Source organism: Pseudophryne corroboree, chromosome 2, assembly GCF_028390025.1.
Source record: "Pseudophryne corroboree isolate aPseCor3 chromosome 2, aPseCor3.hap2, whole genome shotgun sequence".
In the NCBI taxonomy this organism is placed as follows: domain Eukaryota; kingdom Metazoa; phylum Chordata; class Amphibia; order Anura; family Myobatrachidae; genus Pseudophryne; species Pseudophryne corroboree.
In genome coordinates this window covers 530,828,933-530,855,355 of record NC_086445.1, presented here as the reverse complement: position 1 = coordinate 530,855,355, position 26,423 = coordinate 530,828,933, and the positions used below count along the sequence as shown (strand labels likewise).

At 46.2% G+C, this 26,423-nt stretch overlaps 1 protein-coding gene across 4 annotated transcripts in view; it reads right to left on the bottom strand.

Moving 5' to 3' along the window:
- KCNQ4 (potassium voltage-gated channel subfamily Q member 4) overlaps window positions 1-26,423 on the bottom strand; it is a 752,031-nt gene that overhangs the window by 397,908 nt on the left and 327,700 nt on the right. For all 4 annotated transcript variants that reach the window (XM_063954218.1, XM_063954215.1, XM_063954216.1 and 1 more), the window contains exons 5-7: window positions 23,451-23,576; window positions 4,793-4,903; window positions 4,620-4,715 (exon numbers count right to left, since the gene is read on the bottom strand). In XM_063954218.1, the coding sequence (XP_063810288.1) occupies window positions 4,620-4,715; window positions 4,793-4,903; window positions 23,451-23,576 (333 nt within the window). The remainder of the gene's footprint in view (window positions 1-4,619; window positions 4,716-4,792; window positions 4,904-23,450; window positions 23,577-26,423) is intronic.

Below are 26,423 nucleotides of genomic sequence, written 5' to 3'. Positions count from 1 at the left end.
GCAGCGAGGGGATAGCGAGCCAGCATCTTCTTGTGAGGTGTGAATTGCTTTCCTGGGTTTTCCCAGGATTCCTGACGTATTTCAACTAAATGGTCAGAATGAGGTAAAACTTGTTTAACAACCTTCAGACGTTTAAATCTGTCTGGTGTCTTAGAGGTAGCATCAGGCTCTGAGTCATCAGTAATTTGAAGAATCAGCCTGATAGCCTCCAATAAGTCAGGAACATCCACCTGAGAGACCGATTCCCCATCAGAATTATCTGGATCAGTGTCTGTGGGGTCAGTATATACGCCTTCTTCATCAGACGAGGTGTCTGGGACTTGGGTGGATTGTGAGGAAGTAATGGCCCGCTTAGAGGACCCCTTGGTCTTTAGGCGGGAGAGGGTTAGACGTCTGTTTTGGTCAGTGAGTGGTTCAATTGCTGTAACTGAGCGGACAGTTGATCTGCCCATGGCGGATTAACCGCAGGGACCATAAGCAGTTGTACTGGCACAGGAGGTCCCATAGGGAGCGTAAGTCTAGTTACCAGCATACTTAATAACGTGGAGAAAGTAGCCCAAGGTGGGTCGTTATGAACCCCCGTTGCTAAGGTTCCACTGGGGGGTAGGGAACCCCCCAGAACCTGAACCCTCTGCTGCTATGTTTTTCTCTAATATGTCTGCAGCGTCACCACCACGCAATGTGGGATCAGTCCCAGCTCCGTCGCCCCTTGTAGCTGACATATCTGAAAGTTCAATTCATGTGCAACCCAGTACAATATCAGCAGCCTAATACCTTAACAAGAACCCCCTGTGCAGTGTATAAGCACAAACAGAGAATTCAAGAGGTATATGGTGACTGAAAATCAGAGAAAAATACACAATAAGTATATCCTGTGAAACACCTATATTAAACTATAACCCTGACGCACTTAGCCCCCTCAGGGTACAGAATATAGGGATAGCAATCTGAGTGAGATACACGAAATGGAAGTCACGCAGCAGCTATATGCACACACACACAGAGTTACATGTACAATGCACAAATTATGACATGCAATAAAACTGCACTGGACTAGCAATACAAAGCAATACTAAGTACAGCTATATAATCAATAGATATATCAATGCACAGTAAATACTGGGTGTATATCACAGGGTACTTGTACTAAACAACCCTGACTAAATGCACTGTTTCTTAACTAACACTGTCAGCAGACATGTAGAATACTTAAGTGTCCTGTAAAATGCACAGCGCTGACATGCAGGCGGCTTTACAGAGGAGGATTTGCCCAAACAGTCCCAGGATCCGCTTGTGGTAATGGCGCCCAAACGCTGACAGGAAGTGAGGGAGAGAGAGAGATGCAGCTCCAGGGCAGGAACATTTACTCCAAATGGCGCCCTGGGGCTGGGGTTACAGGTCAAAGCCTTATCCCCTTGCTGGGCTTTTCCACCGGGTACTGTGGGCTATGTAACAAACGGTTTTTAGTAAAACCGACCTGTGTCCTTGCCCTGGTGGTCTAGTGGGGTCTCTGTACTACCACAATGTCCACGCCAGTGCGCGCGGCCCGCCTCCCACCGGCTGCACCGGATTGCGGTTTCCAGCGGGTCCCATATGGGGGACCCTCTTACCTCCTCCCAAAGTACGGCCACGCGATCCTGGAGAGCTGCGGCGGGGTGTGTGACTGACTGAAGCAAACCGGAGCCTCCGCTGTAAGTACCCGGCAACCAGGGCGTGGGAGTATACAGCCTCGCTGGGGGAGGTGATGGAGCTGCAGCAGGAGATGTCTGACTGACATCTAACACACATAGTGTCTCTGCTGCAGCCCTTGAAGTCTTCAGATTTTACTTAAAAAAGCTCTTCTGAGGGCTTCTGGAGCAGCCCTACCTGTTGTATGCCTGCACTGCATGGCACCAACTACAAAACTGAGCTCCTGTGCAGAGGCGGCGCTATGCATTCTGGGAACAGTCAAAGCTTTTAGCCTGTTGGTGCCTCGGATCAAGATCCTACTCTACACCCGATGTTATTCCCTGTGGAACCCAGTGTACCCCCCTGCAGAAATATCTTTTACATATTTGTCTCCAAGACTGTTTTACATTTTATCTTTTATACAAACTTCCATTCACCATAATAAGTTTAGAGTGCTAGCTTTGTGGATTAGTGCCCTGTAAAACAAACTGTATCTTAAAGAATAGAGGATCACACCATTTAGGCGAATCTGCTTTGTGTTACTGTCAGAATACTGAGTTCCTTCTCTCTCTTTCCCTCCTGGGTTTGACAGTTTCCAGCATCCAAAGAGTTCCCCCCACCTCAAAGTATAACACCTTCCATACAGAGGAGCTTAACATTTATACACCAGCTGCTGCCAGGGGTTAGGGAGGAGGAGAGCACTGGGCTTTTTTATTTTGATAGGAAAATAAATACCTTCCATAGCAACCCTCTACTTTCCCCTAAATATTATGGCAGAGGAGAGAAAATTCACTTACGACAATGTGAATTATTCATATTGAACACAGACACATTTCATAAGAAATGTACATTGGCAATATTAGTAAACATATGTGTACTTGCAACAGCAACATGCAGATATACCTAAACACTCATAAACAGTGAATGTTAACATCCAGGGCCAGAACTAGCGGTGTGTAAGTGGTGCCGTAGCCCAGGGAAAAGGGCCATGGAGGCGACACAGTACCACAGTCCCTGCAACTGGCAGCCTGTACAGCTGCCTCAAGCATCCTGTTGCGTTTTTCTGTGGGCGGGTCCCCCTGTCCCTTGGTGCAATGTCCTCATGTCATGTGCTTATGGGCGGGGCTGGCACAGGACTGTTCCGGCGCCGTGTATATCTCATTGTACAATCAGATAGTGACATACAACTGGAAGGCTCCTTGTGAGATGGGCCAAATGGAAACCTGAAACACTATTAAGTGGCTTCCAGCTTTTTTGAGCTTTAAATCATATATTTCAAAACTGTACACCAAATGTAGTCAACAGATAAGTGACATAATAGGTGTGCAAACTACAGAGACATAAGGAGAAATGGGAATTGCAGACACATCAAAGGCTAGTTACAAACATGCTGTGCAAATGCCTCTTTGTGATGCCACTGGCCTATTTTTGCAAAAATACGCTTGTAAACACAGTACTAGACAGTGCATGGATCCGCAGTTAATCGTGGAGGCGTCTGTCGGCTGCTGTAACTCTTGTTTTTTTATTTTTGTGTTGTCCATAAGCAGTTGTTATTTTCTTTTCTACCAATGTGTCCACACTCACCCAGTGCTATATGGCGCAAGATGATTGGGGAGACCTAGATGCTGCTATAAGAATATTACATTTCGTATTTTTGCACTGCATAATGGAGGTCATTCTGACCGAATCGCACGCTGCATTTGTTTGCAGCGGTGTGGTCGAGTCAGAACTGCGCATGTGCCGCAGTGCGCCGGCACATGCCAGACGGCCGAAACCGTCGTTGCCTAGCGATCGTCTCTGCCTGATTGACAGGCAGAGGCAGTTACTGGGCGGGAGGGGGCTGGACGGCGGCGTTAAGCCGCCATTTAGGGGGCACGGTCCAGCCAATGCAGGCGTGGCCGGACCGTTGGGGGGGCATTGGACGTTGGTCGGATGAACATTAAACTTCTGAGTAACCCAATGGGCTTACAAAATGGCTGATGGAACTGAAATGCCAGAGCCAAATTGTCTGCATACGGGATTGCAGTCACAGTTTGTGACCCGACCAAAAACCGTTGCAACATGCCTGTGTTTTAGCCACCACTCCTTTGTTACCTCCCACAAATAATCCGTGACTGTCAATAACCTTTAAGAACAAATCCTCGCTCTGACTGCTGCCACAAGACCATCGTGACACCCGTGCAGTGTGACAAATGTGCAGACCATTGATAAACGCTCAACCACAAAAATATTGGGTTTGCGCCCATCTTTGAATTAGGCCCTCAGTACATGACTGGTCTGTTCTGCTGCTTCATGAACTAGTCCACCCCTCCCCTCTTGCAGTGCTTGAAGTTCCTGCTTCTTAGGGATGGTAGAAAATAGGGATGGACATCAGAATGCAATGTTTTTGATTTGATGTTAGTGTTTTTACCATTCGATGGTGAAGTCTGATGTTTGTCGCCATCAAATGGTAAACATTTGAGGATGTTCCAATGCTTACTCCGGGTCCCACCCCTGATCCCGCCCTCAGTCCCATTTCTGGCCGGCAAAGCTACAAGTTTTGCACATGCACAAACAGTTTTTTTGCATATGTACAATTTTTTTTATTTTTTACTATTGAATTCTTTTGATGAGATGGTTAGTTACCATTGCATCGAAAGATTTGATGGCAGAAACCCAGCCATCATTTGATAGTGGGCTTCCGATGTCCATCCCTAGTACACAATCATTTTCAGCACTGGGGGAAGGGGGCTATGGGGGAAAGTTCTGCGTAACGTCAAATCTCCACTAAGGGGGCCCTTATTTCTTTTCTTGAGGCCTTGTAGCTAAATCTACTATGAGACTGCTCTTAAAGACCATCAAGACAAAGTAAACAGCGATACAACCACGTAATTACTATATGCAAATACAGTCACACTTAATAAAGAAGGCCCCAATTGGTCCTCATAGGATTATCCCATATTTACCCATACCTGTATAAGGTTAGCTGCTGGGGTTCGGCGCTTCTCAAAATGTTTCTGTCTATGCTGTTCTTGAACTTTCAGGGCAAATCCTGAGCCCAGAATACCCTGTAAGAGAAGAAAATGTCTTCTTCCACCTCTTTTACAAGTTAATGATGGCTGTAGAGGTAAGCTTGTTTACTCACCGCAGGGAGTGCAAAAAAAGAGATGCCAAGAAGTGCAAACCCAGCAGCCAGGACTCTCCCAAGCCAAGTGCGAGGTGTCTTATCACCATAACCAATAGTTGTGAGTGTAATCTGTCAGGAGACATGGAAAGACAAAAGAAAATAGTAAGCGTAAAAATGGTCTTGAAACAGCAGAACTGTATTAAAAATACATTACAGTTTAATTAATAATGAGGATCTGTGACAATATTATTAAAAATTATTGCTTCAGATGTTATAAAATAAATGTGTTTTAAGGTAAAAGAAATTGTTTATCATGAATGAGAAAGAGCCACTAAATCCCAGGTTGAGTATCCCTTATCCAAAATGCTTGGGACCAGAGGTATTTTGGATATCGGATTTTTCCGCATTTTGGAATAATTGCACACCATAATGAGATATCATGGTGATGGGACCTAAATCTAAGCACAGAATGCATTTATGTTTCATATACACCTTATACACACAGCCTGAAGTTAATTTTATCCAATATTTTTAATAACTTTGTGCATTAAACAATGTGTGTGTACATTCACACAATTCATTTATGTTTCATATACACCTTATACACACAGCCTGAAGGTCATTTAATATAATAGTTTTTATAACTTTGTGTATTAAACAAAGTTTGTGTACATTGAGCATCAGAAAACAAAGGTTTCACTATCTCAGTCTCACTCAAAAAAGTCCGTATTTCGGAATATTCCGTATTTCGGAATATTTGGATATGGGATACTCAACCTGTATTCTAATTTTCAGATAAGAATTGTAAATTTTTGCGTAGTGGGATCTAATTACATTGACCTGCCTAATATGTTGTACCACCAAACAACTCTGACCCACCGAGCCATGGACTCTACAAGCCCACTAAAGGTATCTTGTGGTATCTGGCCCCCGAACCAGCAGATCCTTTAACTCCTGTAGGTTGTGAGGTGGAGCCACCATGGATCAAACTTGTTGTTCCAACACTGAAGTGCGATTGAATTGACATCTGGGGAATCTGGAGGTTATGGCAACAACTTTAATGCTTTATCATATTCCTCAAAGCATTCTAGGACAATCTGTGCAGTGTGGCGAGGCAAATTATTCTGCTGAAAGAGGACTCTTCAATTGGACAATACCACTGCCATGAAAGGATGTACCTGGTCCTCAACAATGTTTAAGTATGTGGAACATGTAAAAGACACAGCTGCTGTATGAACTCTGTCAATCTATGAATCAGGCCCTTAGTATACATATAGGGGGGAAATTCAATTAGCTGCGTTCATTTTACTGCAAAAATAAACAGGCTTATTCCTGATTTTTGTTTACCCAATGTTTTCTTCGGGCAAAGAAAATATGGCAGGTGAAACAAAAATAGGATTTTAATACCTACCGGTAAATCCTTTTCTCTAAGTCCGTAGAGGATGCTGGGGTCCACTTCAGTACCATGGGTATAGACGGTTCCGCAGGAGCAATGGGCACTTTAAGACTTTTCAAGGGTGTGAACTGGCTCCTCCCTCTATGCACCTCCTCCAGACCTCAGTATAGGAACTGTGCCCAAGGAGACGGATATTTCGAGGAAAGCATTTACTTTTAAACTAAAGGTGAGATTCATACCAGCTGACACCTCAACCATGCCGCACAACATGGCATTCAACTTAACACATGCCAACGGGCATGAACAATTGCAGCAACATGCTGAAAATAATCGTAACACAACACTTGTGCAACTATAACAAAGTAACTACTGCAGGTAAAGTATGCACTGGGTCGGGTGCTACGGACTAGGAGAAAAGGATTTACCAGTAGGTATTAAAATCCTATTTTCTCATACGTCCTAGAGGATGCTGGGGTCCACTTCAGTACCATGGGGTTATACCAAAGCACCAGTACAAGCGGGAGAGTGCGGATGACCCTGCAGCACCGATTGACCAAAGTTGAGGTCCTCATCGGCCAAGGTGTCAAACTTGTAAAACTTTGCAAACGTGTTTGCCCCTGACCAAGTAGCTGCTCGGCAAAGTTGTAATGCCGAGACCCCCCCGGGCAGCCGCCCAGGATGAGCCCACCTTTCTAGTAGAATGGGCATTTACCGACTTCGGTATCGGCAATCCTGCCGTGGAATGAGCGTGCTGAATCGTCCCTCTGATCCAGCGCGCAATAGTCTGCTTAGAAGCAGGATACCCAATCTTGTTGGGAGCATACAGGACAAACAGAGCCTCTGTTTTCCTTATCCGAGCTGTTTTTGCGACATAAATTTTCAAAGCTCTGACCACATCAAGAGACTTTGACTCAAAGTTTCAGTAGCCACTGGCACCACAATAGGTTGGTTCATATGTAAAGATGAAACCACCTTTGGAAGAAATTGTTGGCGAGTTCTCAACTCTGCCCTATCTTCATGGAAGATCTGGTAAGGGCTCTTGTGAGACAAGGCCCCCAACTCAGACACCCGCCTAGCGGATGCCAAGGCCAAAAGCATCACCACTTTCCAAGTGAGAAACTTCAATTCTATCTCCTGCAGAGGTTCAAACCAATCCGACTGAAGGAACTGCAACACCACATTAAGGTCCCATGGTGCCACTGGAGGCACAAATGGAGGCTGGATGTGCAGAACCCCTTTCACGAACGTCTGAACTTCTGGAAGGGAGGCCAATTGTTTTTGAAAGAAAACTGACAAGGCCGAAATCTGAACCTTGATTGAACCCAATCTTAGGTCCGCATCCACACCAGCCTGCAGAAAATGGAGAAAACGTCCTAACTGAAACTCCTCCGTAGGAGCCTTCTTGGTTTCACACCAAGAAAATATTTCCTCCAAATATGGTGGTAATGTTTAGACGTTACTCCTTTCCTGGCCTGAATAAGAGTGGGGATGACTTCTTTGGGAATACCCTTTCGGGCTAGGATCCGATGCTCAACAGCCATGCCGTCAAACGTAGCCTCGGTAAGTCTTGATACACACACGGCCCCTGCTGCAGCAGGTCCTCGCAAGGAGGAAGAGGCCGAGGATTTTCTATAAGCAACTCCTGAAGATCTGGATACCAAGCCCTCCTTGGCCCGTTTGGGGCAATGAGGATTGCTCGAACCCTTGTTCTTCTTGTTATTTTATGAACTTTTGGTATCAGTGGAAGTGGAGGGAAGATATATACCGACCAAAATACCCACTGGGTCACCAGTGCATCCACTGCTATTGCTTGAGGGTCTCTCGACCTGGAACAATATCTCTGAAGCTTCTTGTTCAGACGAGTTGCCATCATGTCTACTTGAGGAACTCCCCAAAGACTTGTCACCTCTGTGAAGACTTATTGGTGGAGGCCCCATTCTCCTGGATGGAGATCGTGTCTGCTGAGGAAGTCTGCTTCCCAGTTGTCCACTCCCGGAATGAAAATTGCCGACAGAGCTCTTGCATGTCTTTCTGCCCAGCGGAGGAACTTTGTCACCTCTGCCCTTGCTGCTCTGCTTTTCGTTCCACCCTGACGGTTTATGTACGCGACTGCTGTTACATTGTCCGACTGGATCTGTACGGGTTGATCTTGAAGAAGATGTACCGCTTGTAGAAGGCCGTTGTAAATGGCTCTCAACTCCAGAACGTTTATGTGAAAACAAGTTTCTTGACTTGACCATCTTCCTTGGAAGCTCTCCCCCTGTGTGACTGCTCCCCAGCCTCGGAGACTTGCATCCGTGGTCACCAGGATCCAGTCTTGAATCCCGAACCTGCGTCCCTCTAGGAGGTGAGTACTGTGTAGCCACCACAGGAGCTAAAATCTGGCTTTGGATGACAGGATTATCCTCTGATGCATGTGTAGATGGGATCCGGACCACTTGTCCAATAGGTCCCCCTGGAATACTCTGGCATGGAATCGGTCAAACTGTATGGCCTCGTAAGCCGCTACCATCATTCCCAACAACCGAATGCATTGATGAATCGACACTCTTGTTGGTTTCAGAATTTGTTTGACCATTCTCTGGATTTCCAGAGCCTTTTCTACTGGAAGAAATAACCTCTGTATTTCTGTGTCCAGTATCATCCCGAGAAAGGACTATCTTGTCGTCGGTTCCAATTGTGACTTTGGAAAATTTATGATCCAACCGTGACGTTGGACTATTGTCAGGGAGAGTGCAATGTTCTGCATCAACTTTTCCCTGGACCTCGCTTTGATCAGGAGATTGTCCAGATAAGGAATTATATTGACTCCTTCAGTCGAAGGAGGACTATCGCCTCTGCCATTACTTTGGTGAATACCCTCGGTGCCGTGGAGAGTCCGAACGCCAACGTCTGAAACTGGTAATGACAATCCTGTACTGCGAATCTCAGATAAGCTTGATGCGGAGGATAAATGGGAACATGTAAGTAGGCATCTTTTATGTCCACTGACACTATGAATTCCCCCTCCTCCAGACTGGAAATCACTGCCCTCAGAGATTCCATCTTAAATTTGAACCTTTGCAGTTAGAGATTCAGATTTTTCAGGTTTAGAAATGGTCTGACCGAGCCGTCCGGCTTCGGAACTACAAATAGGCTTGAATAAAAACCTTTCTCCTTGTTGAGACAAGGGAACCAGGACAATGACTTGATCCTGACACAATCACTGTATTGCTGCTGCTACCACTTCCCTATCCGGGACAGAAGCTGGTAATGTCGATTCGAAAATACGGCCTCTGGAAATGTCATGAAACTCCAAATTATACCCGTGGGACTCTCTTTGTACGGCCCACGTGTCTAGGCCAGATTGAACCCAGTACTGACTGAAGAGTTTCAGACGTGCCCCCACCTGAGCGGACTCCCGCAAGGGAGCCCCAGCGTCATGCTGAAGATTTGGCATAAGCAGAGGTTGATTTCTGCTCCTGTGAGACATTGTGGATTTTATTTCCTTTTCCCCTACCTTTACCCACAAAGAAAGGGGGGACTTTACCCTTTTTTTGGGGGGGGTGTCGAAAAGACTGCATCTGAGAGTGATGTGTCTTTTACGCCGGCGCAGGGGCATTAGGCATCAACGTTAGGAGTATCTCGTCTCCATCTATTGTGTCAATGTCTAATGACAAGTTTTCTGACCACTTTTCAACAGCATTACTCACCCACGCACAGACAATGGTAGGGCTGAGTAGTGTCCCATTGGCCACATCAATAGATCACTTCACGAATTTGCGGTCTGCCGGATCCTTAAGTGAAGCCATTCCAGGCGCAGGGAGAAACACCTTTTTCCTTTTATGACAGTGCCCTGTCTAAAATGTGGGGTGACTCCCACCTTTTGGAAAAAGGTAAGCTGTCTGAATTCCTTTTGGGAATCTGAAATTTCTTTTCAGGTTAATTCAGACTCCCTCCAAGACTGTTCAACTCATGAGGTGGAGGGAAAATTACATTACTTCTTTACTAAAGTAAACCCTCTCCTGTGGTAAAAGAGAGGGCTTCGTAACTTCTAACACCTCCTTTATAGCTAAAACATGTTTTGAATGCTTTTCGCTAACTTAGGACCTATTCCCCTGGAATCACTAGTGTCGACACAGGAATCAGAGTCCGTGTCGGTATCAGTTTGTACTACTTGTGCAAATTTGTATGTGACCCAGAGGGGACCCTGTGGATGAAATGCAGAACTATTAAAAATCACATCTTCAACAGATTATTTTCAGTTTTCTGCATGAGATTCAGTCCAACCTCTTACTGATATGATTCACACTATCATGTAACCTTTCCCCAGTCAGGCTCTTGGTGTCATATTACAACTCTGTGTCCATAACATGGCTCCCACAGAGGGAGAGCTCCCTGCCTCAGACATGTCACACACGTGCACAACCACACCACAGACACTCCGGGCTTATAGGTGACAGACCCACAGTAAAATCTGTCAGAGGGACACAGAAATGCCAGTCCACAACTCAGCGCTTAAATAAAATATCCCTGTGTCGTGTACTTTGTACACAGAGACTTTCCGCTCTCTCTCTCTATATATATATATATATTGCCATAATATCACAATATACACTCCCCCCCTTCCTCTTTGTACTCTGATACTAAACAGAAACTGAGAGGAGGATCAGCGTTTCTTCCCCTGCTTTTTGCTGGAAGAAAATGGCACTGAGCAGTGTGCTGGCTGACTGAGGAGGAAGCCCAGCCCCCTCAATGGCGCGTTTCTCCTCAGCATTTATGAGGTAATTTTTTATACTGGCGAGGGTAGGACTGTGCCTCAGCAACTTATGCCCCTTATTATGCCAGTTTCAATAGGTTTCATGCTGCCCAGGGCGCTACCCCACCCCCCCGCGCGCGCCCTGCACCCTGCAGAGCCTTTGTATGTGTGGGCAACGTGGCACGCTGCGCTCCCGCCAGCCGCGCGGTACCTTTAGCCGTCACTTTGATTGAAGATCCTTTCTTCTAACACTCACCTGTCTTCTGACGTCTGGCTCTGCAAGGGGGGTGATGGCTTGCTGTGGGAGTGAGCACATAGCCGCAGCTAGCGTTCAGTTCCCTTCAGGAGCTAATGGTGTCCTGTTAGCCAGAAGCAGAGCCATGAAACTATTCAGGAAGTTGGTTCCTACTTCTGCCCCCTAAGTCCCACGAAGCAGGGAGACTGTTGCCAGCAGTTCTCCCTGAAAATAAAAAACCTAACATAAGTCTTTTCAGAGAAACTCAGTAGAGCTCCCCTGGAGTGCATCCAGTCTGCCTGGGCACATTAGCTAAACTGAGGTCTGGAGGAGGGGCATAGAGGGAGGAGCCAGTTCACACCCTTGAAAAGTCTTAAAGTGCCAATGGCTCCTGCGGAACCGTCTATATCCATGGTACTGAAGTGGACCCCAGCATCCTCTAGGACGTTTGAGAAATCCCCAGTAATGCCGGCTATAGTCATCACTTGAATTACCCCCGGGGATCAGTTATCTGAGGTAATTTACCGCAGCTAACTGAATCCATCCCATAGTGTACTAGATACTTTTGTGCGACTCAAATACACTTGCCTGTGACATAAAATCTGCCCTGCATGCCTCGGTTAGCACACGGAAAGATTTGTTGGTCATTTTGATCAATTTAACTAAAAATCTGAAGATGTTGCTCTAAATTTGAACTAAGCATTTTTGTGACACAGAAAAAACACAACTTTTCTGAATACTGTGTGACAGCAAAACTATCTGTGCGAGAGAGGTGAAACTTGTAAAACCGTTTTGGGTTAGTCCAAGAACAATGTTCCCCTCCTCTATTTTAATTTGCACAGTATAGTTTAGTTTTTATAAGTGAAGTCTCGCTATTTAATATCCATACCTCGTAAAGTTCAGATTAAGCATATTATCAATCGGACTTGTCTTTTTTTTATTTTTTGACCTAGATTGTGTGCTTTTTTTTTTTAAAAGCCATACAATGGTGTGTGCCATTTCCCACAGACTCACGGGTAACCTCATTTGAAAGAGGGGAGTCCCCTCTTTCCCATGATGTGACCCTTGAGAAGTTAAGATGTTCAGAAATGGTGGCTGGCTTCTAATGCTCAGATCCCCACATCAATAAACACAGGGTTCCCCTTAGAAAAAGAGAGGGAGGTGAGAGTGGTTATGGCGCTGTATGGAATTGCCGGGCCTGCCTGGAAGGGGGGGCTGTTAGAGTCCCCTATAGACTCAAAAGAGATAAACAATGGTAGAAAGGTTCGCTCCCCCTTGTTAGTGTGGCGCCCGAAACCTGTGACCACCTATGGCTAGGTGTCAATAACGAATATCAGCAATAAAATAATTACATTTTACCGAAAAATGACATACACAATACACGATAAAAAACATGCGTTTCTGGACTGTCCTGTCCCTTTTTCAAAGCAGATTGAAAAAGGGACAGGACAGTCCCGAAACGCGTCAGCATTGCCCTGCTGTGCTCATCTTCATCATTGACGGACATCCAGAACTTTCCATCCACGGCTGGTGGGATTAACCTCTTGGAGCCTAAGCAGGGTATATCCCGGGATACCTTGCTTCTTTGACACCTGTGGCTCCATCTGCCTTCACCAGTATGACTTTTTCCTGCCAGTATCGTCCATGTTTTTAGTCACATTATCACGTTTTTTATCGTGTATTGTGTATGTCATTTTTCGGTAAAATTTAATTATTTTATTGCTGATATTCGTTATTGACACCTAGCCATAGGTGGTCACAGGTTTCGGGCGCCACACTAACAAGGGGGAGCGAACCTTTCTACCACAGGGTTCCCCTTATTTGATGCAGTAGGTTGTCTAAACGAAAAATAAAATTAAATGCATGATCATTTTCAAGTGCAACATTGTTTAGAGCTTATATAACAGGATTTTAATACCTACCGGTAAATCCTTTTCTCCTAGTCCGTAGAGGATGCTGGGGTCCACTTCAGTACCATGGGGTATAGACGGTTCCGCAGGAGCCATGGGCACTTTAAGACTTTTTCAGAGTGTGAACTGGCTCCTCCCTCTATGCCCCTCCTCCAGGCCTCAGTATAGGAACTGTGCCCAGGGAGACGGACATTTCGAGGAAAGGATTTACATTTAAGTTAATGGTGAGAGTCATACCAGCTCACACTTCAACCATGCCGCACAACATGGCATTCAACAAAACACATGCCAATGGGCATGAACATTACAGCAACCGTGCTGAAAACATTTTTAACAAAATAACAACTGCAGGTAAAGTACGCAGTGGGCTGGGTGCCCAGCGTCCTCTACGGACTAGGAGAAAAGGATTTACCGGTAGGTATTAAAATCCTGTTTTCTTATACGTCCTAGAGGATGCTGGGTCCACTTCAGTACCATGGGGTTATACCAAAGCTCCAGTACGGACGGGAGAGTGCGGATGACCCTGCAGCACCGACTGACCAAACTTGAGGTCCTCATCGGCCAAGGTGTCAAACTTGTAAAACTTAGCAAACGTGTTTGCCCCTGACCAAGTAGCTGCTCGGCAAAGCTGTAATGCTGAGACACCCCGGGCAGCCGCCCAGTATGAGCCCACCTTCCTAGTAGAATGGGCAGTCACCGAATTCGGTACCGGCAATCCTGCCATGGAATGAGCGTGCCAGCAGTTCTCCCTGAAAATAAAAAACCTAACATAAGTCTTTTCAGAGAAACTCAGTAGAGCTCCCCTGGAGTGCATCCAGTCTGCCTGGGCACATTATCTAAACTGAGGTCTGGAGGAGGGGCATAGAGGGTGGAGCCAGTTCACACCCTTGAAAAGTCTTAAAGTGCTAATGGCTCCTGCAGAACCATCTATATCAATGGTACTGAAGTGGACCCCAGCATCCTCTAGGACGTATGAGAAATCCCCAGTAATGCCGGCTATCGTCATCACTTGAATTACCCCCGGGGATCAGTTATCTGAGGTAATTTACCGCAGCTAACTGAATCCATCCCATAGTGTACTAGATACTTTTGTGCGACTCAAACACACTTGCCTGTGACATAAAATCTGCCCTGCATGCCTCGGTTAGCATACGGAAAGATTTGTTGTTTTTTTTAATCAATTTAACTAAAAATCTGAAGATGTTGCTCTAAATTTGAACTAAGCATTTTTGTGACACAGAAAAAACACAACTTTTCTGAATACTGTGTGACAGAAAAACTATCTGTGCGAGAGAGGTGAAACTTGTTAAACCGTTTTGGGTTAGTCCAAGGACAATGTTCCCCTCCTCTATTTTAATTTGCACAGTATAGTTTAGTTTTTATAAGTGAAGTCTTGCTATTTAATATCCATACCTCGTAAAGTTCAGATTAAGCATAATATCAATCGGACCTGTCTTTTTTTTTTTTTTTTTTACCTAGATTTTGTGCTTTTTCTTCAATTTTGTGTCTCAGTTTGATTAAAGTGTACTCAGTAATTAGGATTAGCATTTGGCGTGGTTAAATGGCATAATTGGCGCATTTTGAGGACAGGTGTATGTGGGCACATCTATATCAAAGTCGTTCAGGACTTTACATTTGCCCTTAGCATTCAACAAGTTGACTATTATTACCTATTGTCAGCTTATTGTCTACTATGTCCCGGACCTTGGCATGCACAGTTGCTACAAAATAGTTATTGCCTTTTACTTAACATGGGAGTGATTAGATTGATTTAAGTCATGAGTTCTGAGTTAAGATTGCAGTTATATGAGTTATAGTAACATCTTTACAATTAATACACCAATTCACAAAGTGCATTTCTACAAAGCAAGTCTGAGAAGCACCTCCTTCCGAACATGACAACCTGCTGCAGAAGAGGGGCAGTAGTCACAGTGGACCTACAGATGCGTCCACATCCATCTAGCCTCAATACGCTATGCACTGTGAGATGTCTGGCGTGGGTGAGCCGACAGTTACCGTGCAATTCTCCTAATGGCGGGTTTCTTTTTTGCCGAAAAACATCTTATTCTCATTGATATGTGAATAAGACGCTCAAGCAGACTCTGCTGATTAAAATTATATGAGTTATGCTAATATTCTGTGTGCGACTGTGGCTGTATCTGCCTACAAAATGCTACATTACAGTGATTTCCAGGACAACACTATAACGTAGAATTTCGTATTATTTATTTATTTATCACCAGTTATTTATATAGCGCACACATATTCCGCAGCGCTGTACAGAGAATATTTTGCCCATTCACATCAGTCCCTGCCCCAGTGGAGCTTACAATCTATATTCCCTACCACATGTACACAGACACATTCACCCTAGCATTAATTTTGTTGGGAGCCAATTAACCTACCAGTATATTTTTGGATTGTGGGAGGAAACCAGAGTACCCAGAGGAAACCCACGCAAGTAAGGGGAGACTATACAAACTCAGCACAGTTAGGGCCATGGTGGGAATTGAACCATGACCTCGGTGCTGTGAGGCAGTAATGCTAACCATTACACCATCCGTACTGCCCAATGTATGTAGATATAGCTGCAGTCACACATAGAATATACACATACTGTTTATCATTTAATCAGCAGAAACTGTGTGTGCATCCTATTTGCATAGTTATGCGTATAAAATGCATTCTTTACGGGGAAAAAATGCCCAATAAGACAACTAGAAGGACTGTTTAACGTGACTACCACAACGATGAGAGAGGACACATTAATGTATTTTATTCAGCTCAAAAATGTATAGACTTTGGTATATATAAGTAATTTTTACCCCTTTCACACCAAGGTTCTAACCCGAAATATTGCCACAGCAACCTGGGTCCTGGCTTGGTGTGAAAAAGGAATAACCGGGACGTACCCAGATACAATGTGGACTGAAAGGAGAAAACTGGATCACACTAAAAGGACCCGAGAGATGACGTAATATCCAAGCGTCGGCAGACCTGGCGGCATAAGACACAGGTGCAGTCTGAAACGGATGACAATAACCCGAGTCTAGCCTGCAGTGTGAACACAATGTGTTCAATAACCCAGACTGGACCCGTATTTTCAGTGTGAAAGGGGTATTAATATCTTTACTTGCTTTCTGCCATTAATTGTCTTTACAAATTCCATTTGGAGTAAATGTTTTGTTTTACAGAAAATTATGATTTGATGTTATTTTGTTAAAAACAATTTGGCATCTGAGAGGTTGAGGAGATTACAATTTTTTTATTTACTTATATTAAAAAATGACATTATTATTATTATTATTATTATTATTAACATTTATTTATATACTTCAGTGCTTAGGTAGACCAGGACTCATCCTCAGCACTGCTGGGGTTCAAATAGAAGAGGACTTATAGAAAAAGTCACACCTAATAATTGCTCTTGTCCGGAAGAAGGAGAGGGCACTACTTGATGACATTATCTCAGTAGAGACGCAATGATGTCATGTAAGACCACCACTCCAGTAAAAACACCACATACATTTTAAAAGCCATACAATGGTGTGTGCTATTTCCCACAGACTCAGGGGTAACCTCATTTGAAAGAGGGGAGTCCCCTCTTTCCCATGATGTTACCCTTGAGAAGTTAAGATGTTCAGAAATGGTGGCTGGCTTCTAATGCTCAGATCCCCACATCAATAAACACAGGGTTCCCCTCATTTGATGCAGTAGGTTGTCTAAACGAAAAATAAAATGAAATGCATGATCATTTTCAAGTGCAACATTGTTTAGAGCTTATATATTACAGTTAGGCAGCTCAGGACTGGTGGAAGCACTGTGCGCTTAGTCGTCACCCCACCCCTTCAGAGGCAGTGCCCTTTCTTCCCACTGATTCTTACTTTGGGACATACTTATCACAATCTGCATTTTTAGTGCAGATGTGATAAATATTGTTTGTGTAAACTCGCAACATGAAAAATAAGATTTTACTCACCGGTAAATCTATTTCTCGTAGTCCGTAGTGGATGCTGGGGACTCCGTAAGGACCATGGGGAATAGACAGGCTCCGCAGGAGACTGGGCACTCTAAAGAAAGATTTAGTACTACCTGGTGTGCACTGGCTCCTCCCTCTATGCCCCGCCTCCAGACCTCAGTTAAGGAAACTGTGCCCGGAAGAGCTGACATTACAAGGAAAGGATTTTGGAATCCAGGGTAAGACTCATACCAGCCACACCAATCACACCGTATAACTCGTGATAAACTTACCCAGTTAACAGTATGAACAACAACAGAGAATCAAACAACAGATGCCAACATAACATAACCCTTTTATTAAGCAATAACTATATACACGTATTGCAGAAAGTCCGCACTTGGGACGGGCGCCCAGCATCCACTACGGACTACGAGAAATAGATTTACCGGTGAGTAAAATCTTATTTTCTCTAACATCCTAGTGGATGCTGGGGACTCCGTAAGGACCATGGGGATTATACCAAAGCTCCCAAACGGGCGGGAGAGTGCGGATGACTCTGCAGCACCGAATGGGCAAAAACAAGGTCCTCCTCAGCCAGGGTATCAAACTTATAGAACTTTGCAAAGGTGTTTGAACCCGACCAAGTAGCTGCTCGGCAAAGTTGTAATGCCGAGACCCCTCGGGCAGCCGCCCAAGAAGAGCCCACTTTCCTTGTGGAATGGGCTTTCACTGATTTTGGATGCGGCAAACCAGCCGCAGAATGAGCCTGCTGAATCGTGTTACAGATCCAGCGAGCAATAGTCTGCTTTGAAGCAGGAGCACCCAGCTTGTTGGATGCATACAGGATAAACAGCGAGTCAGTTTTCCTGACTCCAGCCGTCCTGGCTACATAAATCTTCAAAGCCCTGACTACATCAAGCAACTTGGAGTCCTCCAAGTCACGAGTAGCCGCAGGCACCACAATAGGTTGGTTCAAATGAAAAGATGACACCACCTTCGGCAGAAATTGCGGACGAGTCCGTAATTCTGCCCTGTCCATATGGAAAACCAGATAGGGGCTTTTACATGACAAAGCCGCCAATTCTGACACACGCCTAGCCGAAGCTAAGGCCAATAGCATGACCACTTTCCACGTGAGATACTTTAGCTCCATGGTCTTAAGTGGCTCAAACCAGTGAGATTTCAGGAAACTCAACACCACGTTAAGATCCCAAGGTGCCACTGGTGGCACAAAAGGGGGCTAAATATGCAGCACTCCCTTTACAAACGTCTGAACTTCAGGAAGCGAAGCCAGTTCCTTTTGAAAGAAAATGGATAGGGCCGAAATCTGGACCCTTATGGATCCTAATTTTAAGCTCATAGTCACTCCTGACTGTAGGAAGTGCAGGAACCGGCCCAACTGGAATTCCTCTGTAGGAGCCTTCCTGGCCTCACACCAAGCAACATATTTTCGCCATATACGGTGATAATGCTTTGCTGTCACGTCCTTCCTAGCCTTTATCAGCGTAGGAATAACTTCATCCGGAATGCCTTTTTTCCGCTAGGATCCGGCGTTCAACCGCCATGCCGTCAAACGCAGCCGCGGTAAGTCTTGGAACAGACAGGGCCCTTGTTGCAACAGGTCCTGTCTGAGAGGCAGAGGCCATGGGTCCCCTGTGAGCATTTCTTGCAATTCCGGGTACCAAGTCCTTCTTGGCCAATCCGGAACAATGAGTATTGTTCTCACTCCTCTTTTTCTCACAATTCTCAGCACCTTTGGTATGAGAGGAAGAGGAGGAAACACATACACCGACTGGAACACCCACGGTGTTACAAGTGCGTCCACAGCCATCGCCTGAGGGTCTCTTGACCTGGCGCAATACCTTTTTAGCTTTTTGTTGAGACGGGACGCCATCATGTCCACCTGTGGCAGTTCCCATCGATTTGCAATCTGCGTGAAGACTTCTTGATGAAGTCCCCACTCTCCCGGGTGGAGGTCGTGCCTGCTGAGGAAGTCTGCTTCCCAGTTGTCCACTCCTGGAATGAACACTGCTGACAGTGCTAGTACGTGATTTTCCGCCCAACGAAGAATCCTGGTGGCTTCTGCCATTGCCACCCTGCTTCTTGTGCCGCCCTGGCGGTTTACATGGGCCACTGCAGTGATGTTGTCTGACTGAATCAGCACTGGTTGGTTTCGAAGCAGAGGCTCCGCTTGACTCAGGGCGTTGTATACGGCCCTTAGTTCCAGGATATTGATGTGCAGACAAGTCTCCTGACTTGACCACAGCCCCTGGAAGTTTCTTCCCTGAGTGACTGCCCCCCATCCTCGGAAGCTTGCATCCGTGGTCACCAGGACCCAGTCCTGTACGCCGAACCTGCGGCCCTCGAGGAGGTGAGCACTTTGCAGCCACCACAGAAGAAACACCCTGGCCCTGGGGGACAGGGTGAGCAGCCGATGCATCTGAAGATGCGATCCGGACCACTTGTCCAACAGATCCCACTGAAAGATCCTCGCATGGAACCTGCCGAAGGGAATGGCTTCGTATGACGCCACCATCTTTCCCAGGACTCGCGTGCACTGATGCACCGATACCTGTTTTGGTTTTAGGAGGTCTCTGACCAGAGTCACGAGCTCCTGAGCCTTTTCCTCCGGGAGAAACACCTTTTTCTGGCTTGTGTCCAGAATCATGCCCAGGAAGGGCAGACGCATCGTAGGAATCAGTTGCGACTTTGGAATATTCAGAATCCAGCCGTGCTGTCGCAACACTTCCTGAGAGTGTGCTACGCTGATCAGCAACCGCTCCCTGGACCTCGCCTTTATGAGGAGATCGTCCCAGTATGGGATAATTGTAACCCCTTGCTTCCGAAGGAGCACTATCATTTCCGCCATCACCTTGGTAAATATTCTCGGTGCCGTGGACAGGCCAAACGGCAACGTCTGGAATTGGTAATGACAGTCCTGTACCACAAACCTGAGGTACTCCTAATGAGGTGGATAAATGGGGACATGCAAGTACGCATCCTTGATGTCCAGAGACACCATAAAATCCCCTTCCTCCAGGCTTGCAATCACCGCTCTGAGCGATTCCATCTTGAACTTGAATCTCTTCAGATAAATGTTCAGGGATTTTAAATTCAAAATGGGTCTGACCGAACCGTCCGGTTTCGGTACCACAAACATAGTGGAATAGTAACCCCTTCCCTGTTGAAGGAGGGGAACCTTCACTACCACCTGCTGGAGATATAGCTTGTGAATTGCTGCCAACACTACCTCCCTTTCCATGGGGGAAGCTGGCAAGGCCGATTTTAGGTAACGGTGAGGGGGCGTCACCCCGAATTCCAGCTTGTATCCCTGAGACACAATTTGTATAGCCCAAGGATCCACCCGTGAGCGAACCCACTTGTGGCTGAAATTTCGGAGACGCGCCCCCACCGCTCCTGGCTCCGACTGTGGAGCCCCAGCGTCATGCGGTGGATTTAGTGGAAGCCGAGGAGGACTTTTGTTCCTGGGAACTAGCTGCATGGTGCAGTTTTTTTCCTCTACCCCTGCCTCTGGCAAGAAAGGATGCACCTCTGACTTTCTTGCTTTTTTGTGAACGAAAGGACTGCATTTGGTAATACGGTGCTTTCTTTGGCTGTGAGGGAATATATGGCAAGAAATTTGACTTCCCAGTCGTAACTGTGGAAACTAGGTCCGAGAGACCGTCCCCAAACAATTCCTCACCCTTATAAGGTAACACCTCCATGTGTTTTTTAGAGTCGGCATCACCTGTCCATTGCCGAGTCCATAGGACCCTTCTGGCAGAAATCGACATTGCGTTTATTCTAGAGCCCAGCAGGCAAATGTCCCTCTGGGCATCCCGCATATATAGGACAGCGTCTTTGATATGCCCTAGGGTCAGTAAAATAGTCTCCCTGTCCAGGGTATCTATCTCCTCAGACAGAGTATCTGTCCATGCTGCTACAGCACTACACATCCAGGCCGAAGCAATTGCTGGCCTCAGAAGAGTACCAGAATGTGTATAAACAGACTTCAGGATACCTTCCTGCTTCCTATCCGCAGGATCCTTTAGGGCGGCCGTATCCTGTGACGGCAGAGCCACCTTCTTAGATAAGCGTGTCAATGCTTTGTCTACCCTAGGGGAGGATTCCCAGCATAACCTATCCGTTGGTGGGAAAGGATACGCCATAAGCAATCTTTTGGAAACCAGTACTTTCCTATCAGGGGAATCCCACGCTTTTTCACATAACTCATTTAATTCATGTGAAGGGGGAAAAGTCACTTCTTGCTTTTTCTCCCCAAACATATAAACCCTCTTGTCAGGGACAGGGTTTTCCTCCGATATGTGCAATACATCCTTCATTGCTATAATCATGTATCGGATGGCTTTAGTCATTTTAGGCTGCAACTTTGCATCATCGTCATCGACACTGGAGTCAGAATCCGTGTCGACATCTGTGTCAACCAACTGGGATAGTGGGCGCTTTTGAGACCCTGACGGCCCCTGAGCTGTAGAATCAGACATGGGTTGAGACCCTGACTGATTATCCAACCTTTTATGCAAGGAGCTTACGTTATCATTTAACACCTTCCACATATCCATCCAATCAGGTGTCGGCGCCGTCGGCGGCGACACCACATTCACTTGCACTTGTTCTGCCTCCACGTAACCGTCCTCATCAAACATGTCGACACAAACGTACCGACACACCGCACACACACAGGGAATGCTCTAATTGAGGACAGGACCCCACAAGGCCTTTTGGGGAGACAGAGAGAGAGTATGCCAGCACACACCCCAGCGCTATATAACCCAGGGTTTACACAGTAACTTAGTGTTTACCCAGTAGCTGCTGTTTATGATAATTTGCGCCTAAATTTATGTGCCCCCCCTCTCTTTTTACCCTTTTTCTACCTTGATACTGCAGGGGAGAGCCTGGGGAGCTTCCTCTCAGCGGAGCTGTGGAGAGAAAATGGCGCCGGTTAGTGCTGAGGAAGAAGGCCCCGCCCCCTCAGCGGCGGGCTTCTGTCCCGGGTCTGTGTAAATAAAATGGCGGGGGCTCGTACAGTGCCCAGCTGTATATATGTGTCTTTTTGCCAAGAGGTATCCTAATTGCTGCCCAGGGCGCCCCCCCCTGCGCCCTGCACCCTACAGTGACCGGAGTGTGTGGGTTAGTGTGGGCACAATGGCGCACAGCTGCAGTGCTGTGCGCTACCTCATGTGAAGACAGGAGTCTTCTGCCACCGATTTCGATGTCTTCTTGCTTCCGCCGGCTTCTGTCTTCTGGCTCTGCGAGGGGGATGGCGGCGCGGCTCCGGGAACGGACGACCAAGGTTAAGATCCTGTGTTCGAACCCTCTGGGTCTAATGGTGTCCAGTAGCCTAAGAAGCGCAACCTAGCCGCATTTAGTAGGTTTGCTTCTCTCCCCTCAGTCCCTCGTAGCAGAGATTCTGTTGCCAGCAGAAGCTCTCTGAAAATAAAAAATCTAACTAAAATACTTTCTTATTAGCAAGCTCAGGAGAGCTCACTAAAAGCACCCAGCTCTGGCCGGGCACAGATTCTAACTGAGGTCTGGAGGAGGGGCATAGAGGGAGGAGCCAGTGCACACCAGGTAGTACTAAATCTTTCTTTAGAGTGCCCAGTCTCCTGTGGAGCCCGTCTATTCCCCATGGTCCTTACGGAGTCCCCAGCATCCACTAGGACGTTAGAGAAATTAATATTTTCATGCAAATTGACTATTCTTGCCTTGCCAGGAGACAGACTCCGAAAAGAGCTGGAAGCACTAGTTTTCACATCATGCGACAGCCGTGCCTACGTTCCCAGGGACCGACGGAGAGGGATTTAGAGGATCTCTCATGCAATAACTTTCAAAAAACCTATGGGAGCTGCATTTGATGAAGACTGAGGGACCGCAGCAGATATCTCTTGCGTTCCCTCCATAGTACATCTGGAGGATACGTAACAGCTGTACCCTCAAATATTACGAATATCCTGCAAATATTTAATGATAAATAGGCCCATTTGAGTCTATGAGTGTGGCGCTGGACAGTGATATCATAAGTATTCACTGACACTGACGAGCAGCAGCAAACAGGTTCACAGATAGTGTAAGATGCCTCTCCTTCATGTCAGCGGCTGGTGCTTCGTGTGACGGCATCGTGGAGATACTGAAAATACTGGAGGAGTGATGTGTCACCTAATGGTAGGGATGGCCCAGAGGAGGCTGTATTTAAGTTTGGAAGATGCTGAAGTTGTAGTTTGTTTTCCATCATTTTATTTTATAAGACTCAGTAATCTGTATGGTGGCATAATGTACAACAAATTAAGAACTACATCTGCCAATTTGATGTTTAAGAATAAAAAACACATTTAACAATCAATACATTAGTTAGGTGGTATAAATTCTAAAGATACCAGCAAGCTCCAGATAGGACAGAGGAGAAGGAAAAACTTACCGTGCCCCACCAAAGAGAGTCAGCATAGGTGGAAAACTCCTTGTTAGCATCTTTCTCTGCCAAGTATACCAGGAAGGAGGCAAAAATTAGCACCAGAAATCCAATATACCATGCGGTGATCAGCTCCTGGAGTGACAGTGACATGTAATGAGAGCATTCATAGAGGAGATCATAGGAGATCATTCATAGGGTAAATAAGCAATACAGTCCTCATATTCAGCATATTATATTACTATCAGGTTAATATAAATAAAAAAAAGTTAGAAAAGAACATGAAGCAAACTCAAAATGATCACCTAATAAACACTTACTTTTTTGAAAAGACAGTGGGCCTAATTCAGACTTGATCGCAGCAGCAAATTTGTTAGCTAATGGGCAAAACCATGTGCACTGCAGGAGGGGCAGATATAACATGTGCAGAGAGAGTTAAGGGGGGTACACACGGAAAGATCCGTGCTTAAACCAGAAGTTAAGCATGGATCTCTCAGTGTGTACTCCCCACAGCGATAGCGATGCGCAGCCCCACGCGGCGCTATCGCCGGTACTAGATTGGCACAATCCAGCACATCGCTCACTTCACCGATGGGTGGAATGAGCGGACCCCCCAACACCCCACCCCCACCACCTCGCTCAGCACACATATCTCCCCATGTGTATGTGACTTTAGATTTGGGTGAGTTATTATGTTTCTGTGCAGGGTAAATAATGTCTGCTTTAACTTTATACTGCAATTTAGATTTCAGTTTGAACACACCACACCCGAATCTAACTCTCTCTGCACATGTTATATCTGCCCCCCCCCCCCCCCCCCCCTGCACATGGTTTTTCCCATTAGCTAACAAATTTGCTGCTGCGATTAGATCTAACTTAGGCCCACTGTACCTTGGAAATAATATCCACATATAACATACTTCTCACACTCTGACCACACTGTATTTCAATCTAATGTGGTCTTGACACCTCAGAGGTGGCAAAATATTTTAAAAAGATAGAAACTGAACTATGCATTTCTTTCCAAAACAAAACAATTGTAGGACCTGTGTGGTTACATAAGGTATGCCACGAACAAGGTGCAGCACTTCTGTGTTTTATAGATTTATGTGCTGTGGCAAAGTAAGGCATTTACCACTGGTGCCGGGAGAGCATCTGGGCTAGTCAACTTTATGTAGGAACGGATGGAGATGTTAGACTCAGGAAAAGGAAAATTTGGATTTAATGCTAGCTACTCAGGATAAAGTTAGTGTGCGATCCAATCGGAATTTTTGCTGAAAAGATGCGGGCGCATGCGCAGCGCCCGTCAGGCACATGCGCCCACATATTTTGCGTCGGGCAGCAGAAAATGTGTTCGCCGCTGCCTATCAATTACGCAGAGGCAGTCACGGGGCGGGGTGGCTTCAAAGCTCCATTTCCAGGGAGAAGACGGAGCATTGCGGGGGAGAAGCGACGCGAACGGTGGGCGGTGCGGCACGAATGGGGGAGTTGACAGAGGCATGATCACGGTGGCTGCGTGACGTCACACGCAGCTGCCGCGATGGGTAAGATGGTGCGCCGGGTCTCCTGCGGCAGCAGGTATCAAGAATTTTTACGATGAAGCAGAAATTGCGAGGCAATCGCAATTTCTGCTTCATCAAGGGGAGGAGGCGCCGGTCAGCATGCTGGGTGGCCCCCAGCATGCGATCCCAAAGGATAGCAAATTCTGCTGATTAGCAGAATTTGCTTTCCTTACTGAATTAGCCCCTTAATGTGGTCTGACATCCTGACATTGAAGTGCAAGCTTAATTCACCATAAATACATTATACAAATACATAGACTTTATTGCCACAGAACATTGGGGGTCATTCCGAGTTGATCGCTTGTTGCCGATTTTCGCAACGGAGCGATTAAGGCAAAAATGCGCATGCGCATGGTACGCAGTGCGCATGCGCTAAGTATTTTAGCACAAAACTTAGTAGATTTACTCACGTCCGAACAAAGAATTTTCATCGTTGAAGTGATTGGAGTGTGATTGACAGGAAGTGGGTGTTTCTGGGCGGAAACTGACGGTTTTCTGGGAGTGTGCGGAAAAACGCAGGCATGCCAGGATAAAACGCGGGAGTGTCTGGAGAAGCGGGGGAGTGGCTGGCCGAATGCTAGGCGTGTTTGTGACGTCAAACCAGGAACGAAACGGGCTGAGCTGATCGCAGTGTAGGAGTAAGTCTCGAGCTACTCAGAAACTGCTAAGAATTTTCTATTCACAATTCTGCTAATCTTTCGTTCGCAATTCTGCTAAGCTAAGATACACTCCCAGAGGGCGGCGGCCTAGCGTGTGCAATGCTGCTAAAATCTGCTAGCGAGCGAACAACTCGGAATGACCCCTACTGTTTTGGGGTGTTTTAGCCTGCTCAATTTAATACAAAGGCAGGAGAGTAACTAATTAAAGGATCACTGAGCACAATTCACATTGCAGAGGAACCTTGACACTAACAGTAGGCACAGGTAATTCTATTACATACAATAAATAAGTTGTGTTAGTGGATTCCACGCTCACATATCTTAAATAACTATAAACCGGTATAGGCATTAAGCCAAATGTTTGACACAGATTTTAATACATTTGTGACCACACATATTGCAGACTAGTAAATCAGCTTGAAACAGCCAGACCTGTGGCCAGGTTAGGTGCTCAGAATATAGTATATAAGAAGATTCCCTGATGCTCTGTCAACATCAGCTGGAGAGGGTTTGTCAGGCCCCAAGGATTGATAGTAGAATAAAAAATGGTACCAGCACTATGAGTTGCCATTCTAAAGGCCAGTACTCACTGGCCGATGTCAGAGAGATGTGTGCTGAGCTAACCGCTCAGCACACATCTCTCCCGGCGCTCAGCACAGCGCGATCTGTGCTGAGCGTGCGGGGGGAGACGGGGGGGCCGCTCACTTCACCCAGCGGGTGAAGTGAGCGACCCGCTAGATTGGCCTGCATGCAGGCCAATC